At 48.3% G+C, this 21,483-nt stretch overlaps 1 protein-coding gene across 1 annotated transcript in view; it reads right to left on the bottom strand.

The window, feature by feature from the left end:
• LOC140739104 (macrophage colony-stimulating factor 1 receptor-like) overlaps window positions 1–7,843 on the bottom strand; it is a 108,585-nt gene extending 100,742 nt beyond the window's left edge. The window contains exon 1 of the mRNA XM_073067063.1: window positions 7,602–7,843. Coding sequence (XP_072923164.1) covers window positions 7,602–7,650 — 49 coding nt within the window. The 5' untranslated portion in view covers window positions 7,651–7,843. The remainder of the gene's footprint in view (window positions 1–7,601) is intronic.
• Between the last annotated feature and the right edge of the window lie 13,640 nt (window positions 7,844–21,483).

The following is a 21,483-nucleotide window of genomic DNA, read 5'->3' as shown; positions in this document are numbered from 1 at the left end:
AGCGTTCCAAAAGCCTTCTTCACCACCCTATCTACATGAGACTCCACCTTCAGGGAACTATGCACTGTTATTCCTAGATCTCTCTGTTCCACTGCATTCCTCAATGCCCTACCATTTACCCTGTATGTTCTATTTGGATTATTCCTGCCAAAATGTAGAACCTCACACTTCTCAGCATTAAACTCCATCTGCCAACGTTCAGCCCATTCTTCTAACCGGCATAAATCTCCCTGCAAGCTTTGAAAACCCACCTCATTATCCACAACACCTCCTACCTTAGTATCATCAGCATACTTACTAATCCAATTTACCACCCCATCATCCAGATCATTTATGTATATTACAAACAACATTGGGCCCAAAACAGATCCCTGAGGCACCCCGCTAGTCACCGGCCTCCATCCCGATAAACAATTATCCACCACTACTCTCTGGCATCTCCCATCTAGCCACTGTTGAATCCATTTTATTACTCCAGCACTAATACCTAACGACTGAACCTTCTTAACTAACCTTCCATGTGGAACTTTGTCAAAGGCCTTGCTGAAGTCCATATAGACTACATCCACTGCCTTACCCTCGTCAACATTCCTCGTAACTACTTCAAAAAATTCAATAAGGTTTGTCAAACATGACCTTCCACGCACAAATCCATGCTGGCTACTCCTAATCAGATCCTGTCTATCCAGATAATTATAAATACTATCTCTAAGAATACTTTCCATTAATTTACCCACCACTGATGTCAAACTGACAGGTCTATAATTGCCAGGCTTACTTCTAGAACCCTTTTTAAACATATGATGGCATATGTTGCCATCAAGATGCCATCAAGGCGAAATCTCTTCCCGGGACGTCCATGCTTATTTCAGCAGGACAATGCCAGACCACATTCTGCACGGGCTACAACAGCGTGGCTTTGTAGACACAGAGTGCGTGTGCTTGACTGGCCTGCTGCCAGTCCAGATCTATCTCCTATTGAAAATGTATGGCGCATCATGAAGAGGAGAATCAGACAACGGACACCACGAACTGTTGAGCAGCTGAAGTCTTATATCAAGTAAGAATGGACAAAATTTCCAATTGCAAATCTACTACAATTAGTATACTCAGTTCCAAAATGATTAAAAAGTGTTATTAAAAGGAAAGGTGATGTAACACAATGGTAAACATGCCTCTGTCCCAACTTTTGTTGAGTGTGATGCAGCTATCAAATTCTAAATTTGTGTATATTTACAAAATACAATTAAATTGGTCAGTAAAACTATTGAAAATCTTTTCTTTGTACTTTTGTCAGTTAAATAAAGGTTCACGTGAATTAACATATCACAGATTTTTGTTTTTATTGCTTTTTGGAAAATATCCCAACTTTTCTGGAAATGGGGTTTGTACATAGCCCTCTACTTTTCTAAGGTCCATGTACCTGTCCAGGAGTCTCTTAAAAGATCCTATCGTAGCGGCCTCCACCACCATCATTAAGTACCTCAGCTATCTCCTGATAGGTTCCATACACACTTTTTCACTGTCACACGTGATTGGTCCTGTTCTCTCACGTCTTATCCTCTTGTTCTTCACATAATTTGTAGAATGCCTTGGGGTTTTCCTTAATCCTGTCCACCAAGGCCTTCTTATGGCCCCGTCTGGCTCTCCTAATTTCATTCTTAAATTCCTTCCTGCTAGCCTTATAATCTTCTGGATCTCTATCTAATCACCTAGTTTTTTTCAACCTTTCATAAGCTCTTCTTTTCCTCTTGACTAGATTTTCAACAGCCTTTGTACACCATGGTTCTTGTACTCTACCATCCCTTCCCTGTCTCATTGGAATGTACCTATGCAGAACTCCGCACAAATATCCCTTGAACATCTTCCACATTTCTTCTGTACATTTTCCTGAGAACATCTGTTCCCAATTTATGCTTCCAAGTTCCTGCCTGATAGCTTCATATTTCCCCTTACTCCAATTAAATGCTTTCCTAACTTGTCTGTTCCTATCCCTCTCCAATGCTATGGGAAAGAAGATAGAATTGTGATCACAATCTCCAAAATGCTCTCCCACTAAGAGATCTGACACCTGACCAGATTCATTTGAGGAAGTTAGATATGGCCCTTGTGGCTAAAGGGATCGGGGGTATGGAGAGAAAGCAGGTACAGGGTTCTGAGTTGGATGATCAGCCATGATCATACTGAATGGCGGTGCAGGCTCAAAGGGCCGAATGGCCTACTCCTGCACCTATTTTCTATGTTTCTATGTTTCTATTTCCCAATACCAGATCAAGTACAGCCTCTCCTCTTGTAGGCTTATCTACATATTGTGTCAAGAAACCTTCTTATACACACCTAACAAACTCCACCCCATCTAAACCCCTCGCTCTAGGGAGATGCCAATCAATATTTGGGAAATTAAAATCTCCCACCACAACAACCCTGATATGATTACACCTTTCCAGAATCTGTCTCCCTACCTGCTCCTCGATGTCCCTGTTACTATTGGGTGGTCTATAAAAAAACACCCAGTAGAGCTATTGACCCCTTCCTGTTTCTAACTTCCACCCACAGAGACTCCGTAGACAATCCCTCCATGTCTTCCTCCTTTTCTGCAGCCGTGACACTATCTCTGATCAGCAGTGCCACGCCCCCACCTCTTTTGCCTCCCTCCCTGTCCTTTCTGAAACATCTAAAACCCGGCACTTAAAGTAACCATTCCTGCCCCTGAGCCATCCAAGTCTCGGTAATGGCCAAAACATCATAGCTCCAATTACAGATCCACGCTTTAAGCTCACCCACTTTGTTCATAATACTCTTCGCATTAAAATAGACACATCTCAAACCATTAGTCTGAGTGCATCCCTTCTCTGTCACCTGCTTATCCTCCCTCACACACTGTCTCCAAGCTTTCTCTATTTGTGAGCCAAACACCCCTTCCTCCATCTCTTCTGTTTGGTTCCCGCTCACCAGCAATTCTAGTTTAAACTCTCCCCAATAGCCTTAGCAAACCTCCCAGCCAGTATGTTGGTCCCCCTCAGATTCAAGTGCAACCCGTCCTTTTTGTAAAGGTCACACCTGTCCCAAAAGAGGTCCCAATGATCCAGAAATCTGAATCCCTGTCCCTTGTTCCAATCCCTCAGCCAGGCATTTATCCTCCACCTCATTCTATTCCTATACTCACTGTCGCGTGGCACAGGCAGTAATCCCGAGATTACTACCTTTGCGGTCCTGCTTCTCAGCTTCGTTCCTAACTCCGTGTAGTCTGTTTTCAGGACCGCCTCCCTTTTCCTACCTACATCGTTGGTACCTATATGTACCACGGCCTCTAGGTGTTCATCTCCGCACTTCAGGATACCGTGGACGCGATCAGAAACATCCCGGACCCTGGCACCTGGGAGGCAAACTACCATCCGCGTTTCTTTCCTGCATCCACAGAATCGCCTGTCTGACCCCCTAACTATGGAGTACCCTATCACTACTGCCTTCCTCTTCCTTTCCCTGCCCTTCTGAGCCACAGGGCCAGACTCTGTGCCAGAGGCATGGCCACTGCCGCTTCCCCCAGGTAGGCTGTCCCTCCCAACAGTACTCAAACAGGAGTACTTATTGTCAAGGGGTACAGCCACAGGGGTACACTGTAGTACCTGACTCTTCCCTTTCCCCCTCCTGACTGTGACCCACTTATCTGTCTCCCAAGTCCCTGGTGGTTTTCTGGTGAACACTGCTTATCTGTGGCTGTGTGTCTGTGACCCCCCAGTTGTGTGTCTGTGACCCCCCAGTTGTGTGTCTGTGACCCCCCAGCTGTGTGTCTGTGACCCTGCGACCCCGTGGCTGTGTGTCTGTGACCCCCCAGTTGTGTGTCTGTGACCCCGCAGTTGTGTGTCTGTGACCCCGCAGTTGTGTGTCTGTGACCCCGCAGTTGTGTGTCTGTGACCCTGCGACCCCGCGGCTGTGTGTCTGTGACCCCGCGACCCCACAGCGTGTGTCCATGACCCCGCGACCCCGCGGCGTGTGTCTGTGACCACCCCCCCCCCCAGCTGTGTGTCCACGACCCCGCGGCTGTGTGTCTGTGACCCCGCGACCCCACAGCGTGTGTCCATGACCCCGCGACCCCGCGGCGTGTGTCTGTGACCCCTGCAGCTGTGTGTCCACGACCCCACGGCTGTGTGTCTGTGAACCCGGGACCCCATGTTGTGTGTCTGTGACCCTGCGACCCCGCGGCATGTGTCTGTGACCCCCCAGCTGTGTGTCTGTAACCCCCCAGCTGTGTGTCTGTGACCCTGCGACCCCACAGCATGTGTCTTTGACCCTCCCAGCTGTATGTCCATGACCCCGCGGCGTGTCTGTGACCCTGCGACCCCGCGGCTGTGTGTCCACGACCCCCCGGCTGAGTGTCTGAGGCCCCCCCCCCCCCCCGGCTGTGTGTCTGTGACCCTGCGACCCTGCGGCTGTGTGTCTGTGACCCTGCGACCCCGTGGCTGTGTGTCTGTGACCCCCCCCGGCTGTGTGTCTGTGACCCTGCGACCCCGCGGCTGTGTGTCTGTGACCCTGCGACCCCCCGGCTGTGTGTCTGTGACCCTGCGACCCCGCGGCGTGTGTCTGTGACCCCCCCGGCTGTGTGTCTGTGACCCCCGCAGCTATGACCCTGCGACCCCGCGGCGTGTGTCTGTGACCCTGCGACCCCGCGGCGTGTGTCTGTGACCCCCCCGGCTGTGTGTCTGTGACCCCCCGGCTGTGTGTCTGTGACCCCCGCAGCTGTGACCCTGCGACCCCGCAGCGTGTGTCTGTGACCCCCCCCCCCGGCTGTGTGTCTGTGACCCCCGCAGCTGTGACCCTGCGACCCCGCGGCATGTGTCTGTGACCCCCCCCCGGCTGTGTGTCTGTGACCCCCGCAGCTGTGACCCTGCGACCCCCCGGCTGTGTGTCTGTGACCCCCCCCGGCTGTGTGTCTGTGACCCCTGCAGCTGTGACCCTGCGACCCCCCGGCTGTGTGTCTGTGACCCTGCGACCCCGCGGCGTGTGTCTGTGACCCCGCGGCTGTGTGTCTGTGACCCCGCGGCGTGTGTCTGTGACCCCGCGGCTGTGTGTCTGTGACCCCGCGGCGTGTGTCTGTGACCCCCCCGGCTGTGTGTCTGTGACCCCCGCAGCTGTGACCCTGCGACCCCGCGGCGTGTGTCTGTGACCCCGCGGCGTGTGTCTGTGACCCCCCCGGCTGTGTGTCTGTGACCCCCGCAGCTGTGACCCTGCGACCCCGCGGCGTGTGTCTGTGACGCTGCTGGAAGGAAGTTTTTCTTTGCTCCTGTGGACTTTGTGTAACTGGCCCAGTGTGGAGCCTAAGGTCTGAGGCTTTGGCTCGGAGGCACAAGCAAGCAGCAGGAAAGAAAAGTTCAGCATTGTACAGTAACTAACTTTAAAATAAAAAATTAGAACTAATTAAATAAAGTAAATGAAAATAATGAATTAAATAAATTCATTAAATTATTTAAACCCACCACTCTGTGTAAAAACCTCTCTCTGACATCCCACCTCTGCTTTCCTCCAACTATCTCAAATCCTGCCATCTGATATCAGCCATGCCAGATGAAGTGGTGAATGTAGGCTCACTTTTAACATTGAAGAAAAACTTGGACAGGTACATGGATGAGAGGGGTTTGGAGGGATATGGTCCAGGTGCAGGTCAGTGGGACTAGACAGAAAAATGGTTCGGCACAGCCAAGAAGGGCCAAAAGGCCTGTTTCTGTGCTGTAATATTCTATGGTGCTATTTCCATGGTGGGAACAACAATAAACTCTATTTGGACTTTGAGAGAAATGTCTGTCTAAAATGGTAGTGTGGAGACTTTGCCGTTCATCTACTTTGACACTTCCACCACACTGAGCAGGTGGAGACCATCCCAGATCCGTGGCCTATCAATCCAAATGATAAGTTTATCAGAGTACTTCTAGATAGCTATTCAGCCCATCACTGGCAAAAGTTCAAGGTTCATTTTATTGTCAAAGTATGTAGATACTACACAACCCTGATATTTGTCTTCTCCAGAGAGTCACAAAATACAGACAGACCGTGAGTGTTGATGAAAATAAACACATCAACTCCCCCCAGCATGAAAATGAAACAAAACTCATACACCCCCAAATCCCCCAGCAACAAAAACCAGACCCGTTAACAATCCCCGACCCCCTCACCCACAGAAAAAACAGAGACAATAACAATCCAGACCCCCTCACCCACAGAAATGTACACTGAGTAACAATCCCCGACACCCTTACCCACAGAAATGTACACTGAGAGTACAATCCCCGACCCCCTCACCCACAGAAATGTACAGTGAGAGTAACAATCCCCGACCCCCTCACCCACAGAAATGTACACTGAGAGTAACAATCCCCGACCCCCTCACCCACAGAAATGTACACTGAGTAACAATCCCCGACCCCCTCACCCACAGAAATGTACAGTGAGAGTAACAATCCCCAACCCCCTCACCCACAGAAATGTACAGTGAGAGTAACAATCCCCGACCCCCTCACCCACAGAAATGCACACTGAGAGTAACAATCCCCGACCCCCTCACCCACAGAAATGTACAGTGAGAGTAACAATCCCCGACCCCCTCACCCACAGAAATGTACAGTGAGAGTACAATCCCCAACCCCCTCACCCACAGAAATGTACAGTGAGAGTAACAATCCCCGACCCCCTCACCCACAGAAATGTACACTGAGAGTAACAATCCCGACCCCCTCACTCGCAGAGAAGCACACTGAGAGTACAATCCCCAACCCCCTCACCCACAGAAATGTACAGTGAGAGTAACAATCCCCAACCCTCTCACCCACAGAAATGCACACTGAGAGTAACAATCCCCGACCCCTCACCCACAGAAATGCACACTGAGAGTAACAATCCCCGACCCCCTCACTCGCAGAGAAGCACAGTGACCAAAGCACAAAATTCCCAGGCCCCCCATTTACACACAAAAAATTAACTGATCACCCACATACCAATTATCTACAAGAAAGAAAACAGTGAAAAATTGTAAGAAACCAAAATACAGTCCAATAATCCCATGAATCTAAGAATATAGGAAACATTCTAACTCCCGTACTAATTGCCTGTCCTTCAAAACCCGCTTCCAAAGATAAGGTGTTGTTATAGAGGCATAGAACACAAGACTCCAAATCTGCCGTCTCCAGTGTCTTATACCATAACATCCCATCTTCAGTACTCGATACTTAGAATTATGAAAGCCAATGTTGCCTGTGATGTCATTATCAATGAATTATCTACCTGTATTCCCAGAACCCTCTGTTCTATTGCACTCTTTAATGCCCTACCCTGTAAGGCCTATCAAAGTGCAAAACCTCACACTTGTCTGCATTAAATGCCATGTGCCAGTTTTCAGCTGGGCCAGATCCTACTGCAAGCTTTGGTAGTGTTCCATGCTGCCCACTACACCCTCAATCTTGCCATCATCTTCAAATTAAGTCTCACAAATGTCTTCCACAACCCCAGATCACAGAAACATCCCTTAACACTGTTTCACCCAGTTGGAATGGTACCTCAGCCCATGTGCCTAGCTTCCCCGAGTCAGAGTTCAGTGGGAGTGATGTTCCTACCTGCCCGGCAGACCATAGGCAGAGCGAGGAGGGGGAGCCACGGATACATGGTGGTCCCAGCTCAGCGATTCGCAGCTAAGCGCTGTTACTCAGGTCACAATGTGCTGTCAAGGCACACTGAAGCAATTTTTAACGAGTCAGCAGGAATCTCCCACTGAACTTCTCCTTTGGTGTTCTGCTCTGAGTGACACCCAAAATAACCATTGACACCCACACCACACACAGGGCACTTCTTTGAAACATCGAAGGGTTCTGCTCAGAGTGTGGGAGGGAGGGTGGAGTTAAATCCAAAACTACTTCTGGGGGTCACTTCCTGTTTCTACACTGTTTTGTAAGAGCCCCCTCCCACAGTGCGACCCTCCCTCAATATCATCCCTCCCACAGTCTGACCCTCCCTCAGTATCACCACTCCCACAGTGTAACCCTCCCTCAGTGCTGCCCCCTCCCACAGTGTGACCCTCCCTCAATATCACCCCTCCCACAGTGTGACCCTCCCTCAATATCATCCCGCCCACAGTGTGACCCTCCCTCAATATCATCCCTCCCACAGTGTGACCCTCCCTCAGTATCACCCCATCCCACAGTGTGACCCCTCCCTCAGTATCACGCCTCCCACAGTGTGACCTCCCTCAGTGCTGCCCCCCCCCACAGTGTGACCCTTCTTCAGCATCACCCCTCCCACAGTATGACCATCCCTCAGTATCACCCCATCCCACAGTGTGACCCTCCCTCAGTATCACCCCTCCCACAGTGTGACCCTCCCTCAGTATCGCCCCTCCCACAGTGTGACCCTTCTTCAGCATCACCCCTCCCACAGTATGACCATCCCTCAGTATCACCCCATCCCACAGTGTGACCCTCCCTCAGTATCACACCTCCCACAGTGTGACCCTCATTCAGTACCGCCCACAGTATGACCATCCCTCAGTATCACCCCATCCCACAGTGTGACCATCCCTCAGTATCACACCTCCCACAGTGTGACCCTCCCTCAGTACCGCCCACAGTATGACCATCCCTCAGTATCACCCCATCCCACAGTGTGACCATCCCTCAGTATCACCCCATCCCACAGTGTGACCATCCCTCAATATCACCCCTCTCACAGTGACCCTCCCTCAGTACCACCCCTCCCACAGTGTGACCATCCCTCAGTATCACCCCCCTCACAGTGTGACCCTCCCTCAGTACCACCCCTCCCACAGTGTGACCCTCCCTCAGTATCACCCCCCTCACAGTGTGACCATCCCTCAATATCACCCCTCTCACAGTGTGACCCTCCCTCAGTACCACACCTCCCACAGTGTGACCATCCCTCAGTATCACACCTCCCACAGTGTGACCCTCCCTCAATATCACCCCTCCCACAGTGTGACCCTCCCTCAGTATCACCCCTCCCAAAATCACCCAAAATAACCATTGACAACCACACCACACACAGGACACTTCTTTGAAACATCGAAGGGTTCTGCTCAGAGTGTGGGAGGGAGGGTGGAGTTAAATCCAAAACCACTTCTGGGGGTCACTTCCTGTTTCTACACTGTTTTGTAAGAGCCCCCTCCCACAGTGCGACCCTCCCGCAATATCACCCCTCCCAAAATCATCCAAAATAACCATTGACACCCACACCACACACAGGACACTTCTTTGAAACATCGAAGGGTTCTGCTCAGAGTGTGGGAGGGAGGGTGGAGTTAAATCCAAAACCACTTCTGGGGTGTCACTTACTGTTTCTACACTGTTTTCTAAGAGCCCCCTCCTACAGTGCGACCCTCCCGCAATATCATTCCTTCCACAGTGACCATCCCTCAGTATCACCCCTCCCACAGTGTGACCCTTCCTCAGTATTGGTCACCTTAATTGGATTATCTCGCCCAGCCCCATGCTATAAAAGGTGAGACTTGGCCCTGGCTCGGTCTCCCTTACAGACCACCTCATTGAAGGTAAGTGCATTGATTTATGTTTGGGAAGGTCTATCGTTTGTCCTGGTAAGGGAGCTGCAGCTATCCAAGGTCAAGGGGGATAGCTGTTGTAGTGCTTTTCCCTTGTTCTTTTAATGTGTAACCGTACCCTGTCCCCACACCGCTTCCTGTGTATTGTAGTTGCTTGTGTTGACCCGACTTCCCCTTGTAAATAAATTCCTTATTATTAAAACTGTGTGTGTCCAGGCCTCTACTGTTGAGACTCAAAGAACCAGTTATTTCCATCACAACACCCTCCCTCCGCGCCGCCCCTCCCTCCGCACAGACCCTCCCTCCGCAGTGCGGACCCTCCCTCCGCGCTGACCCTCCCTCAGTATCTCCCCTCCCACAGTGTGACCCTCCCTCAGTACCGCCCCTACAATGCCTGTAATCCGGTCTCTGTGGCATTTTCTTGGGAAGACATGCCCCACAAAAGCGGTGTACTTGTTTTTGAGAGGAATGGCCGCAGGGGCACTCTGTGCTAATTGCCTATTCACATTGCCGGTTCTCCTGATGGGCACCCAGCTACTCACCACCTGCAACTTCGGGGTGACTACCTCCCAGTAACTCTGATCGATTATCTCCTCACTCTCCAGCTGCTGCTCCAGATCCCGAACACAGACTTCAAGGAGCTGCACCCGGATGTACTGCACGCAGATGTAGTTCCCCTGGAGACTCTGGGTCTCCCAGGACTCCAAAATCTGGCGTGAGGAACACACAACCGTTATTGACTATACCAGGTACAGTAAGAAGAGAAAGAAAACCTTAACAGAGCCAATGTCTGACCCCTCTACTCTCACCACCGGCCCGCTGCTGACAATGGCTGCTCTGCTTGTCCTTCCTGTCGTTTTATTCAGTTCGCTGTGCTCTCTACCTGCAGCTGATGGGACCTCTGTAATGGCCAAATGCCTGCAAAGCTCAATAAGCGGCGCCGACCAGCGAGAAACCTCTTCGTAGGCTCTGCTCCCGCCACAGATAGGGCCTCTGCAATTTAATCCTAGCCTAATCATAGGACAATTTATAATGACCAATTAGCCCACCAGGTCGGTCTTTGCATTTTTGGAGGAAACCAGAGCACCCAGAGAAAATCCATGAGTTCTCAGGGAGAAGGTACAAACTCCTTACAGGCCACTCCACTACCATGCTATCTTCTGCTGCTGTTACCATCCACTCCAAGATTTGATATGTTACTGTTGTAACATCTGGTTATTTGAGTTACTGTTGCCTTTCCTGATGAAGGGTCTCGGCCCGAAACGTTGGCTACTCTTTTCTCACGGATGCTGCCTGACCTGCTGAGTTCTTCCAGCATCGTGTACATACTTGCTGCCTTTTTGTCAGCTTGAACCAGTCTGGCCATTCTCCTCTGACCACTCTCTCAAACAAGAAGTTTTTGACCACAAAACTGCTGCTCGTTGGATGTTTTGTTTTTGTTCTTGCACCATTCTCTGTAAACTCTAGAGACTGTTGTGTGGTCCAGGAGAGCAGCAGTTTCTGAGATACTCAAACCACCCCATCTGGCACCAATAATCATTCCATGGTCGAAGTCACTTAGACTACATTTCTTCCCCATTCTGATGTTTGGTCTGAACAACAACTGAACCCCTTGACCATCTCTGCATGCTTTTATGCAGTGAGTTGCTGCACATGATTGGCTGATTAGATATTTCCATTAACCAGCAGGTGTGCCTAATAAAGTGGCCACTGAGAGAGTGTTCAAGGCGTTGTTTAGACCACACATGAAGTCCCACATACAATTCAGGTCCCCTCGCTTCAGTGAGGATGTGGTTACAACAGAGAGAGTGCAGGAGAGAATTAGTGGGAATTTGCCTGAAACAGAGGGATTTAGTCAGAAGGAGAGACTGGACAGACTTGGTTACTGAAGACATTTGCCATGTCTGCACAAGGGCTCGAGTTTCAGCTGCAGACACTGGGGTAGCGTAGAGGTTAGCATGGACTATTACAGTTTGAGGAGTCAGAGTTCGGTGTTCAATTCCAGTACCGTCTGAAACGAGTCTCTGTACATCCTCCCTGTGGCCGCGTGCCAGTCCAAAGATGTACCGGTTAGGAGATTAATGGTCCTGTGATTAGGCTAGGTTAAACTGTTGGCTGCTGGACAGTGCGACTGGTTGGTCAGGAAAGGTCTGTTTTGCATTGTATCTCCAAATAAATAAAGGGTCTCAGCCCAAAATGTCAACTGTTTATTCCCCTCAATAGATGCTGCCTGACCTGCGGAGTTCCTGCTGCATTTTGTGTTTATTACTAAAGGTGAAGAGTGTTGGAGTTGGAGGGTGGCTGTAAATTTCATAGTTGAGGGATAGCCTTCTGGAGATTTATAAACCTTTATATGGCACAGTTACAGCCTCTCTCCCAGAGTGGAGGGACAGCAGCTAAAACTGCAAGGCACAGGTTTAAGGTGGGAGGGGAAGATCTGAATTAGTCCACCTCGGGACTAATATTCAATGTACCGTAGTCTCTGGGGTTTGAGGGTGAAATAAACACCAACTGAACACTGTAGAGAGTGAGTGAGAGATTTGTGTGCTTGTTTACGTGTGTATGTGAGAGATTTGTGCATATGAGAGAGAATTGTGCACATGTGTTAGAGGGAAAGGTTTGGGAGTGTGCGTGAGAAATTTGTGAGTGTGTGTTTAAGATTTGTGTGCTTAGAGATTTGTGAGTTTGTGTGAGAGAGCGAGCAAGCAAGCCCACGTTAGAGAGGGATGAACAGCAAACAGGAGCAGACCATTCAGCCCTTCTACACACACTCACTCTCCCTACACCTTTTGGTGCCTCTCCTGTGCCAATGTTCATCCATGTCTTTCTGACTTGTCTTCCACTGCCTCCCAGTGGTTGCCGCCAGCCCGTCAGATCCACCACGGAGCTGTCGAGCAGAATGTATGGCTATCAAAATCACGTTCTCTTTTCCCAGTTCCCGCCTCTGTAAATGATGAAGACAGGTTTCTCACTCTGATTAAAAGGGAACTGTTCAATAATCATTGGAAGACAAGTCAGTACAGATCAGGGACAGACTCTTTAGCCCATCATGTCTCCGCTGGCCATACCAAATTAAACTAATCCCATCTGCTTGCATGTGGTCCAAATCTCTCCATTCCCAGGACACACCTCCATCATATCTGCTTCCAACATTACCCCAAGCAGCACGTTCCATACACCCAGTGATCTGTGTAGAAAATAATGTTCTCCGCTCACCTTAAAACTGTGCCCTCAGGTATTTAAAACTTCCACCCTGAGATAACAATTTTCATTCCCTACATTATTTATACGGTGGAGGAGTGGAGATGCATCTCCACCAGGGGAGGTGTGAGGTGCTCCTTCCCTCCGCTCGCCTGCAGGTCACCCTTGGGCAAGCTGTAGCCCCTGCTCAGCCCCCAGTCAGGGTCATGTGAAGCAGGTGGTGGACGGTCATACAAGCAGCCGTGCAGATCACAAGCCCTAGTTATGTGACCACTGACACCAGGCAGACAATCTCTGACAGAATTGATAATGACTGGGGTCATCCGTCACTGTCCAGAAGAAGGCAAAGGCAAACCACCTCTGCAGAGAACTTTGCCAAAAACAATCATGGTCATGGAAACACCTTGATTGCCAATGTCATACATTGCAGCTCAAAACCATCATGTATTCCTTATGTATTCCTGTCACACTTGAGAATAGGACCAGCCAAGTCTGACAGTGGAAAAGTGTTTATGGAACCAGGGCAGACAGCAGAGGTACTTCACGAGTACTTTGCTTCAGTATTCACGACGGAAAAGGATCTTGGTGATTGTGGTAATGACCTGCAGTGGACTGAAAAGCTTGAGCATGTAGATATTAAGAAAGAGGATGTGCTGGAGCTTTTGGAAAGCATCAACTTGGATAAGTCGCCGGACCTGGATGCGATGTACCCCAGGCTACTGTGGGATGCGAAGGATGAGATTGCTGAGCCTCTGACGATGATCTTTGCATCATCAGTGGGGAGGGGAGAGGTTCCGGAGGACTGAAGGGTTGCAGATGTTGATCCTTTATTCAAGAAAGGGAGTAGAGATAGCCCAGGAAATTATAGACCAGTGAGTCATACTTCAGTGATTGGTAAGTTGATGGAAAAGATCCTGAGAGGCAGGATTTATGATTAGGAGAGGCATAACATGATTAGGAATAGTCAGCATGGCTTTGTCAAAGGCAGGTCATGCCTTACGAGCCTGACTGAATTTTTTGAGGATGTGACTAAACACATTGATGAAGGTAGAGCCAGAGATGGAGTGTATATGGATTTCAGCAAGGTATTTGATAAGGTAACCCATGCCAGGCTTATTGAGAAAGTAAGGAGGCATGAGATCCAAGTGAACATTGCTTTGTGGATCCAGAACTGGTTTGCCCACAGAAGGCAGAGTGGTTGTAGACGGGTCATATTCTGCATGGAGGTCAGTGACCAGTGGAGTGCCTCAGGGATCTGTTCTGGGACTCCTACTGTTTGTGATTTTTATAAATGACCTGGATGAAGAAGTGGAGGGCTGGGTTAGTAAATTTGCTGATGACACAAAGGTTGGATATGTTATGTATAGCGTGGAGGGCTGTCAGAGGTTACAGCAGGACATTGATAGGATGCAAAACTGGGCTGAGAAGTGGCAGATGGAGTTCAACCCAGATATGGGAGTTGGTTCATTTTGGTAGGTAAAATATGATGGCTGAATATAGTATTAATAGTAAGATTCTTGGCAGTGTGGAGGATCAGAGGGATCTTGGGGTCTGAGTCCATAGGACGTTCAAAGCAGCTGTGGTTAAGAAGGCATACAGTGCATTGGCCTTCATCAATCGTGGAACTGAATTTAGGAGGTAATGTTGCAGCTATATAGGACCCTGGTCAGACCCCACGGAGTACTGTGCTCAGTTCTGGTCGCCTCACTATAGGAAGGATGTGGAAACCATAGGAGATTTGCAAGGATTTTGCCTGGTTTGGGGAGCATGCCTTATGAGAATAGGTTGAGCAAACTTGGCCTTTTCTCCTTGGAGCGAAGGAGGATGAGAGATGTCCTGATAGAGGTGTACAAGATGATGAGAGGCATTGATCGTGTGAATAGTCAGAGGCTTTTCCCCAGGGCTGAAATGACTAGCACAAGAGGGCACAGTTTTAAGGAGCTTGGAAGTAAGTACAGAGGAGATATCAAGGGTAAGTTTTTTACACAGAGTGGTGAGTGCATGGAATGGTCTGCCGGCAACGGTGGTGGAGGCGGATACAATAGGGTCTTTTTAGAGACTCCTGGACAGGTACATGGAGCTCAGAAAAATAGAGGGCTAAGGGTAACCCTCAGTAATTTCTCAGGTAGGGACATGTTCGGCACAATTTTGTGGGCCAAAGGGCCTGTATTGTGCTGTAGGCTTTCTATGTTTCTATGTGCATCATAACGTTTATCAGATCTGCTCTCAGCCTCCAATATATTATATATGTGACCCTCAGGCTCACCCAGCTCGTGTTGGTCTAGGGTCCCATATATAATATATTGGAGGCTGAGAGCAGATCTGATAAACGTTATGATGCACATAGAAACATCTGAGAAATCATGTTTATGTGGATGTTGTGTAATGTACCCCCAGTTACAAACCCACAACGCAAAATATCAGACAGTACACCATATGCAATTACATGATTGAACTTTATAAATCTTAATCTGAATATAGTGTACATTGGAGCTCACCCAGTTACCATTCTTCCATCATGTCTCCTCTGAGCGTTGCCGACCTTCGGACCCTCAGATCCCAGTCCACTCCGTCTGGTGGTCTACCAGCTCTCTCCACACGTGTCTTCCCGCTTCATCTCTCCTCAACCCAAGACCGTGAAAAATCACCTTCCAGATTCATAAGACAAAGCAACAATCTCTGATTGGCTACATGCATACTACAGTCCTGTTATCTCCAGCCATAACCCAAACATTGCTGCTACAGAGAAACCGTTACCTCAGCAGCGAACATTACAGAGAAGCCATTACATTAGCAGTGAATCCTTACAGCGTGTTACATACAGGTTAGAATGTCATTGAAGGCCAAAGAGACTCTACTGTGCTTCAATGCTGCCTGTTCTATCACCCGCTCTAACCTTTCCCAACCTTCCACCGCAATGCCACCATTTTTACATCATATCTAGTGGACTCATTGAAAACTAATCCCACTGACCATTGAACAGTAGAAATGCCAACCTTACCCTGAGCGTATACTCCACTCCCAATGGAAATTTTTTTTACTGCGACTCTCCAAGAGGGCCAGAACCTTCTCATGGCGAGACAAGACCATAAAATTTAGGAGCAGCACTAGGCCATTTGGCCCATTGAGTCAGCTCTACCATTTCATCATGGCTGATCCAATTTTCCCTCAGCCCCAAACTCACCCCTTCTCTCCGTATCTCTTCAAGCCCTAACCAGTCAGAATCTATTAAGCTCTGCCTTAAAAATACATGGTCTCCACGGCTGCCTGTGGCAACGAATTCCACAGATTCACTACTCTCTGGCTAAAGAAATTCCTCATCTCCATTCTAAAGATCCCTCTATTCAGATGCTGTGTCCTCTGGTCTTACACTCTCCCACCGTAGGAAACATCCTCTCCATATCTACTCAACTGAGGCCTATTAACATGTGATAGGTATCAATGAGATCCCCCCCTCATTCTTCTGAATTCCCATGAGTACTAGGCCAGAGCCATTGAATGCTCAAATGAAAAGCCTTTCAATCCCAGAAACATTTTTGTGAACCTCCTTTAAACCTTTTCCAATCTTTTCTTAAAGGGCCCAAACTGCTCACAATACTCCGTGAGGCCTCACCAGTGCTTTATAAAGCCTCAACATTACATCCTTGCGTTTATATTCTAGTCCTCTTGAAATTAATGCTAACATTGCATTTGCCTTTTTCACCAGACTCAACCTGCAAATTAACCTGCAGGAAATCCTGCACAAGGACTCCCAAGCCCCTTTGCACCTCAGTTTTTAAAAATTTTTCATTTAGCTTAGAAAACAGTCTACCTTTTATTTCTTCTATCAAAGTGCATAGAAACATAGAAAAACAACAGCACAATACACACTCTTCGACCTGTGCTGAACATGTTCTTACCTGAGAAATTACCTAGGGTTACCCATAACCCTCTATTTTTCTGAGCTCCATGTACCTATCCTGGAGTCTCTTAAAAGACCCTATTGTATCTACCTCCACCACTGTCACCGGCAGCCCATTCCATGCACTCACCATTCTCTGTGTAAAAACTTACCCCTGACATCTCCTCTGTACCTACTTCCAAGCACCTTAAAACTATGCCCTCTGTGTTAGCCATTTCACCCTGGGAAAAAGCCTCTGACTATCCACACGATCAATGCCTCTCGTCATCTTATACACCTCTATCAGGTCGCCTCTCATCCTCCATCACTCCAAGGAAAAAACACCGAGTTCACTCAACCTATTCTCATAAGGCATGCTCCCCAATCCAGGCAACATCCTTGTAAATCTCCTCTGCACCCTTTCTATGGCTTCCACATCCTTCCTGTAGTGAGGCGATCAGAACTGAGCACAGGACTCCAAGTGGGGTCTGACCAGGGTTCTATATAGCTGCAACATTACCTCTCGGCTCCTAAATTCAATCCCACGATTGATGAAGGCCAATGCACCGTATGCCTTCTTAACCACAGAGTCAACCTGTGCAGCAGCATTGAGTGTCCTGTGGACTCAGATCCCAAGATCTCTCTGATCCTCCACACTGCCAAGAGTCTTACCATTAATACTATATTCTGTCATCATATTTGATCTACCAAAATAGACCACCTCTCACTTATCTGGGTGAACTCCATAAACTATGACTATACACTTCCTAATACTGTATTCCATCTGCCACTTCTTTGCCCATTCTCCAAATTAAGTCCTCCTGTAGCCTCTCTGCTTCCTCAAAACTACCTGCCCTTCACCTTTCATTGAATTGTCCACAAAATTAGCCACCAAGCCATCAATTGCTTCATCCAAATCATTGACATATAACATAAAAAGTGGTCCCAACACAGACCCCTTAGGAACATCACTAGTCACTGGCAACTAACCAGAAAAAGCTCCCTTTATTCCCACTCTTTGCCTCCTGATAACAGCCACTGCTTTATCCATGCTAGAATCGTTCCTGCCATCCCATGGGCTCGTAGCTTGGTACACAGCATCATATATGGCACCTCATTAATGACCTTCTGAAATACCAACGGATTCTCCTTTGTCTATCCTGCTTGTTATTTCTTCATAGAATTCCAACAGATTTGTCAAGCAAGATTTTCCCTGAGGAAACCATACAACCTATTTTATCATTTGCCTGCAAGTGCCCTGAGACCTCATCCTTAATAATCGACACAAATATCTTCCCAAACACTGAGGTCAGACTAATTGGCCTGCAATTTCCCTTCTTCTGCCTCTCCCCCTTCTTGAGGATAGAGTGACATTTGCAATGTTCCAGTCCTCTACAACCATGCCAGAATCCATTAATTCCACATTTCAGCCACCTACTTCAGCAGCCTAAGCTGTCAACCATCGGGTCTAGATGACGTAAGGGGCATGTGTACCTCAATGACCTGTGAGGAATGCTGAGGGTCGGTACCTCTGTTGTTCATTACTGTGAGGTAACAGTGAGTCGGAGAGTTGTGACGAGGGGTACAGTCAGGATATTTCAGAGACTATTAAATAGGAACATTGATGATAGAAGAATGAAGGGTTATGCGGAAGGGAAGGGTTAGATTGATCTTAGACTAGGTTGAATGTTTGTCACAACATTGTGGGCTGAAGGGCTTGCACTATCGTGTTCAGATATAAGTAACGACTAGGAGTTGAGGATGCCATTGTCTACCTGCTGAACCGTGTCTACGCCCACCTGGACAAGCCGGTGAGCACTGTGAGGGTCACGTTTTTTGACTTCTCCAGTGCGTTCAACACCATCCGTCCTGCTCTGCTGGGTGAGAAGCTGACAGTGATGCAGGTGGATGCTTCCCTGGTGTCATGGATTATTGATTACCTGCCTGGCAGACCACAGTACATGCGCTTGCAACACTGTGTGTCAGATAGAGTGGTCAGCAGCACTGGGGCTCCACAGGGGACTGTCCTGTCTCCCTTTCTCTTCACCATCTACACCTCGGACTTCAGCTACAACACAGAGTCTTGCCATCTTCAGAAGTTTTCTGATGACTCTGCCATAGTTGGATGCATCAGCAAGGGAGATGAGGCTGAGTACAGGGCGATGGTGGGAAACGTTGTCACATGGTGCGAGCAGAATCATCTGCAGCTTAATGTGAAAAAGACTAAGGAGCTGGTGGTGGACCTGAGGAGGGCTAAGGCACCGGTGACCCCTGTTTCCATCCAAGGGGACAGTGTGGACATGGTGGAGGATTACAAATACCTGGGGATATGAATGGACAATAAACTGGACTGGTCAAAGAACACTGAGGCTGTCTACAAGAAGGGTCAGAGCCGTCTCTATTTCCTGAGGAGACTGAGGTCCTTTAACATCTGCCGGACGATGCTGAGGATGTTCTACGAGGCTGTGGTGGCCATTGCTATCATGTTTGCTGTTGTGTGCTGGGGCAGCAGGCTGAGAGTAGCAGACACTAACAGAATCAACAAACTTATTCGTAAGGCCAGTGATGTTGTGGGGGTGGAACTGGACTCTCTGATGGTGGTTTCCGAAAAGAGGATGCTGTCCAAGTTGCATGCCATCTTGGACAATGACTCCCATCCACTCCATAATGTACTGGTTAGGCACAGGAGTACATTCAGCCAGAGACTCATTCCACCGAGATGTAACTCTGAGCGTCATAGGAAGTCATTCCTACCTGTGGCCATCAAACTTTACAACTCCTCCCTCAGAGTGTCAAACACCCTGAGCCAATAGGCTGGTCCTGTACTTATTTCCACTTGGCATGATTAACTTATTTAATTATTTATGGTTTTATGTTGCTATATTTCTTCACTATTCTTGGTTGGTGCAGCTGTAACGAAACCCAATTTCCCTCGGGATCAATAAAGTATGTCTGTCTGAAGAAAAGGGCCTCGGGGAGTGTTACCGAACAGAGTACAGGTATACAGTTTGGCAGGATGGGGAAGAGGGCTTCTGGTCTCTGGCTCTTCTCAGTCTGTGCATTAAGTGCAGGAGTTAGGATGTAATTCTGCAGTTGTACAACACGTTGGGGAGGCCAGATTTGTTTCTAGTGTTTAGATATGGTTACCCTACTACTGGAAGGATGCCATTAAGCTGGAAAGAATGAAAAGTAGATTTATAAAGGTGTTGTCTGGTGTCGGGGACTGATAGAGAGAGCGAGCTTGGGAAAATCACCTAACAGTCTTGAGAGTGGAGATCTTAATCATCATAACTGATCTTCACACTTTGCATACAGATGATGTAGTTCAAGAGGATTGGCTAGAAGGGACCCGTTGGGCTGAAAGGCCTATTCAAGGATTCAAGACCGTTTAATGTCATTCCCAGTACACAAGTGTAAAGGAAAATGAAATAACTGTTACTCCAGATCTGATGCAGCACCAAAAAAAAACACAATGAATATGAAAGATAAGATAACTTGTATACATAGATTGATTGTATGTCCATAAAGTGACGCTAGGCACAGGAGTGTCTGTACATTAGGTGACCAACAGGAAATGATATAGTGGTGGTTGGGGGTGTGGAGGGGTGGGTTAGTGGGTGGGGGTGTTGATCAGCCTTACTGCTTGGGGAAAGTCAATGTTTTTGAGTCTGGTGGTCCTGGTGTGGATGCTATGTAGCCTCCTCCCTGATGGGAGACCATAAGCAGGTTAATATCACCTGCATACATGGTGAAATTTATTGTTTTGTGACAGCAGTACAATGCAATGCAATATTCAGAAAGTCAGAAGGCATGGGATCCAGGGAAGTTTGGCCAGGTAGATTCAGAACTGGCTTGCCTGCAGAAGGCAGAGGGTTGTGGTGGAGGGAGTACATTCAGATTGGAGGGTCGTGACTAGTGGTGTCCCACAAGGATCAGTTCTGGGACCTCTAATTTTCGTGATTTTTATTAACGACCTGGATGTGGGGGTACAAGGGTGGGTTGGCAAGTTTGCAAACGACACAAAGGTTGGTGGTGTTGTGGATATTGTTGAGGATTGTCGAAGATTGCGGAGAGACATTGATAGGATGCAGAAGTGGGCTGGAAGTGGCAGATGGAGTTCAACCCGGAGAAGTGTGAGGTGGTACACTTTGGAAGGAGAAACTCCAAGGCAGAGTACAAAGTAAATGGCAGGTTACTTGGTAGTGTGGAGGAGCAGAGGGATCTGGGGGTACATGTCCACGGATCCCTGAAAGTTGCCTCACAGGTAGATAGGGTAGTTAATAAAGCTTATGGGGTGTTAGCTTTCATAAGTTGAGGGATAGAGTTTAAGAGTCGCTGGTTAATGATGCAGCTCTATAAAACTCTGGTTAGGCCACACTTGGAGTACTGTGTCCAGTTCTGGTCGCCTCACTATAGGAAGGATGTGGAAGCATTGGAAAGGGTACAGAGGAGACTTACCAGGACGCTGCCTTGGTTAGAGAGTATGGATTATGATCAGAGATTAAGGGAGCTAGGGCTTTACTCTCTGGAGAGGAGGATGAGAGGAGACATGATAGAGGTGTACAAGATATTAAGAGGAATAGACAGAGTGGACAGCCAGTGCGTCTTCCCCAGGGCACCACTGCTCAGTACAAGAGGACATGGCTTTAAGGTAAGGGGAGGGAAGTTCAAGGGGGATATTAGAGGAAGGTTTTTCACTCAGAGAGTGGTTGGTGCATGGAGTACACTGCCTGAGTCAGGTACACTAGTGAAGTTTGAGACTACTAGACAGGTATATGGAGGAATTTAAGGTGGGGGGTTATATGGGAGGCAGGGTTTAAGGGGCAGCACAACATTGTGGGCCGAAGGG

Source organism: Hemitrygon akajei, chromosome 15, assembly GCF_048418815.1.
Source record: "Hemitrygon akajei chromosome 15, sHemAka1.3, whole genome shotgun sequence".
Classification (NCBI taxonomy): Eukaryota; Metazoa; Chordata; class Chondrichthyes; order Myliobatiformes; family Dasyatidae; genus Hemitrygon; species Hemitrygon akajei.
The sequence above is the reverse complement of the archived record's forward strand: the minus strand, read 5'-3'. Positions and strand labels throughout refer to the sequence as shown.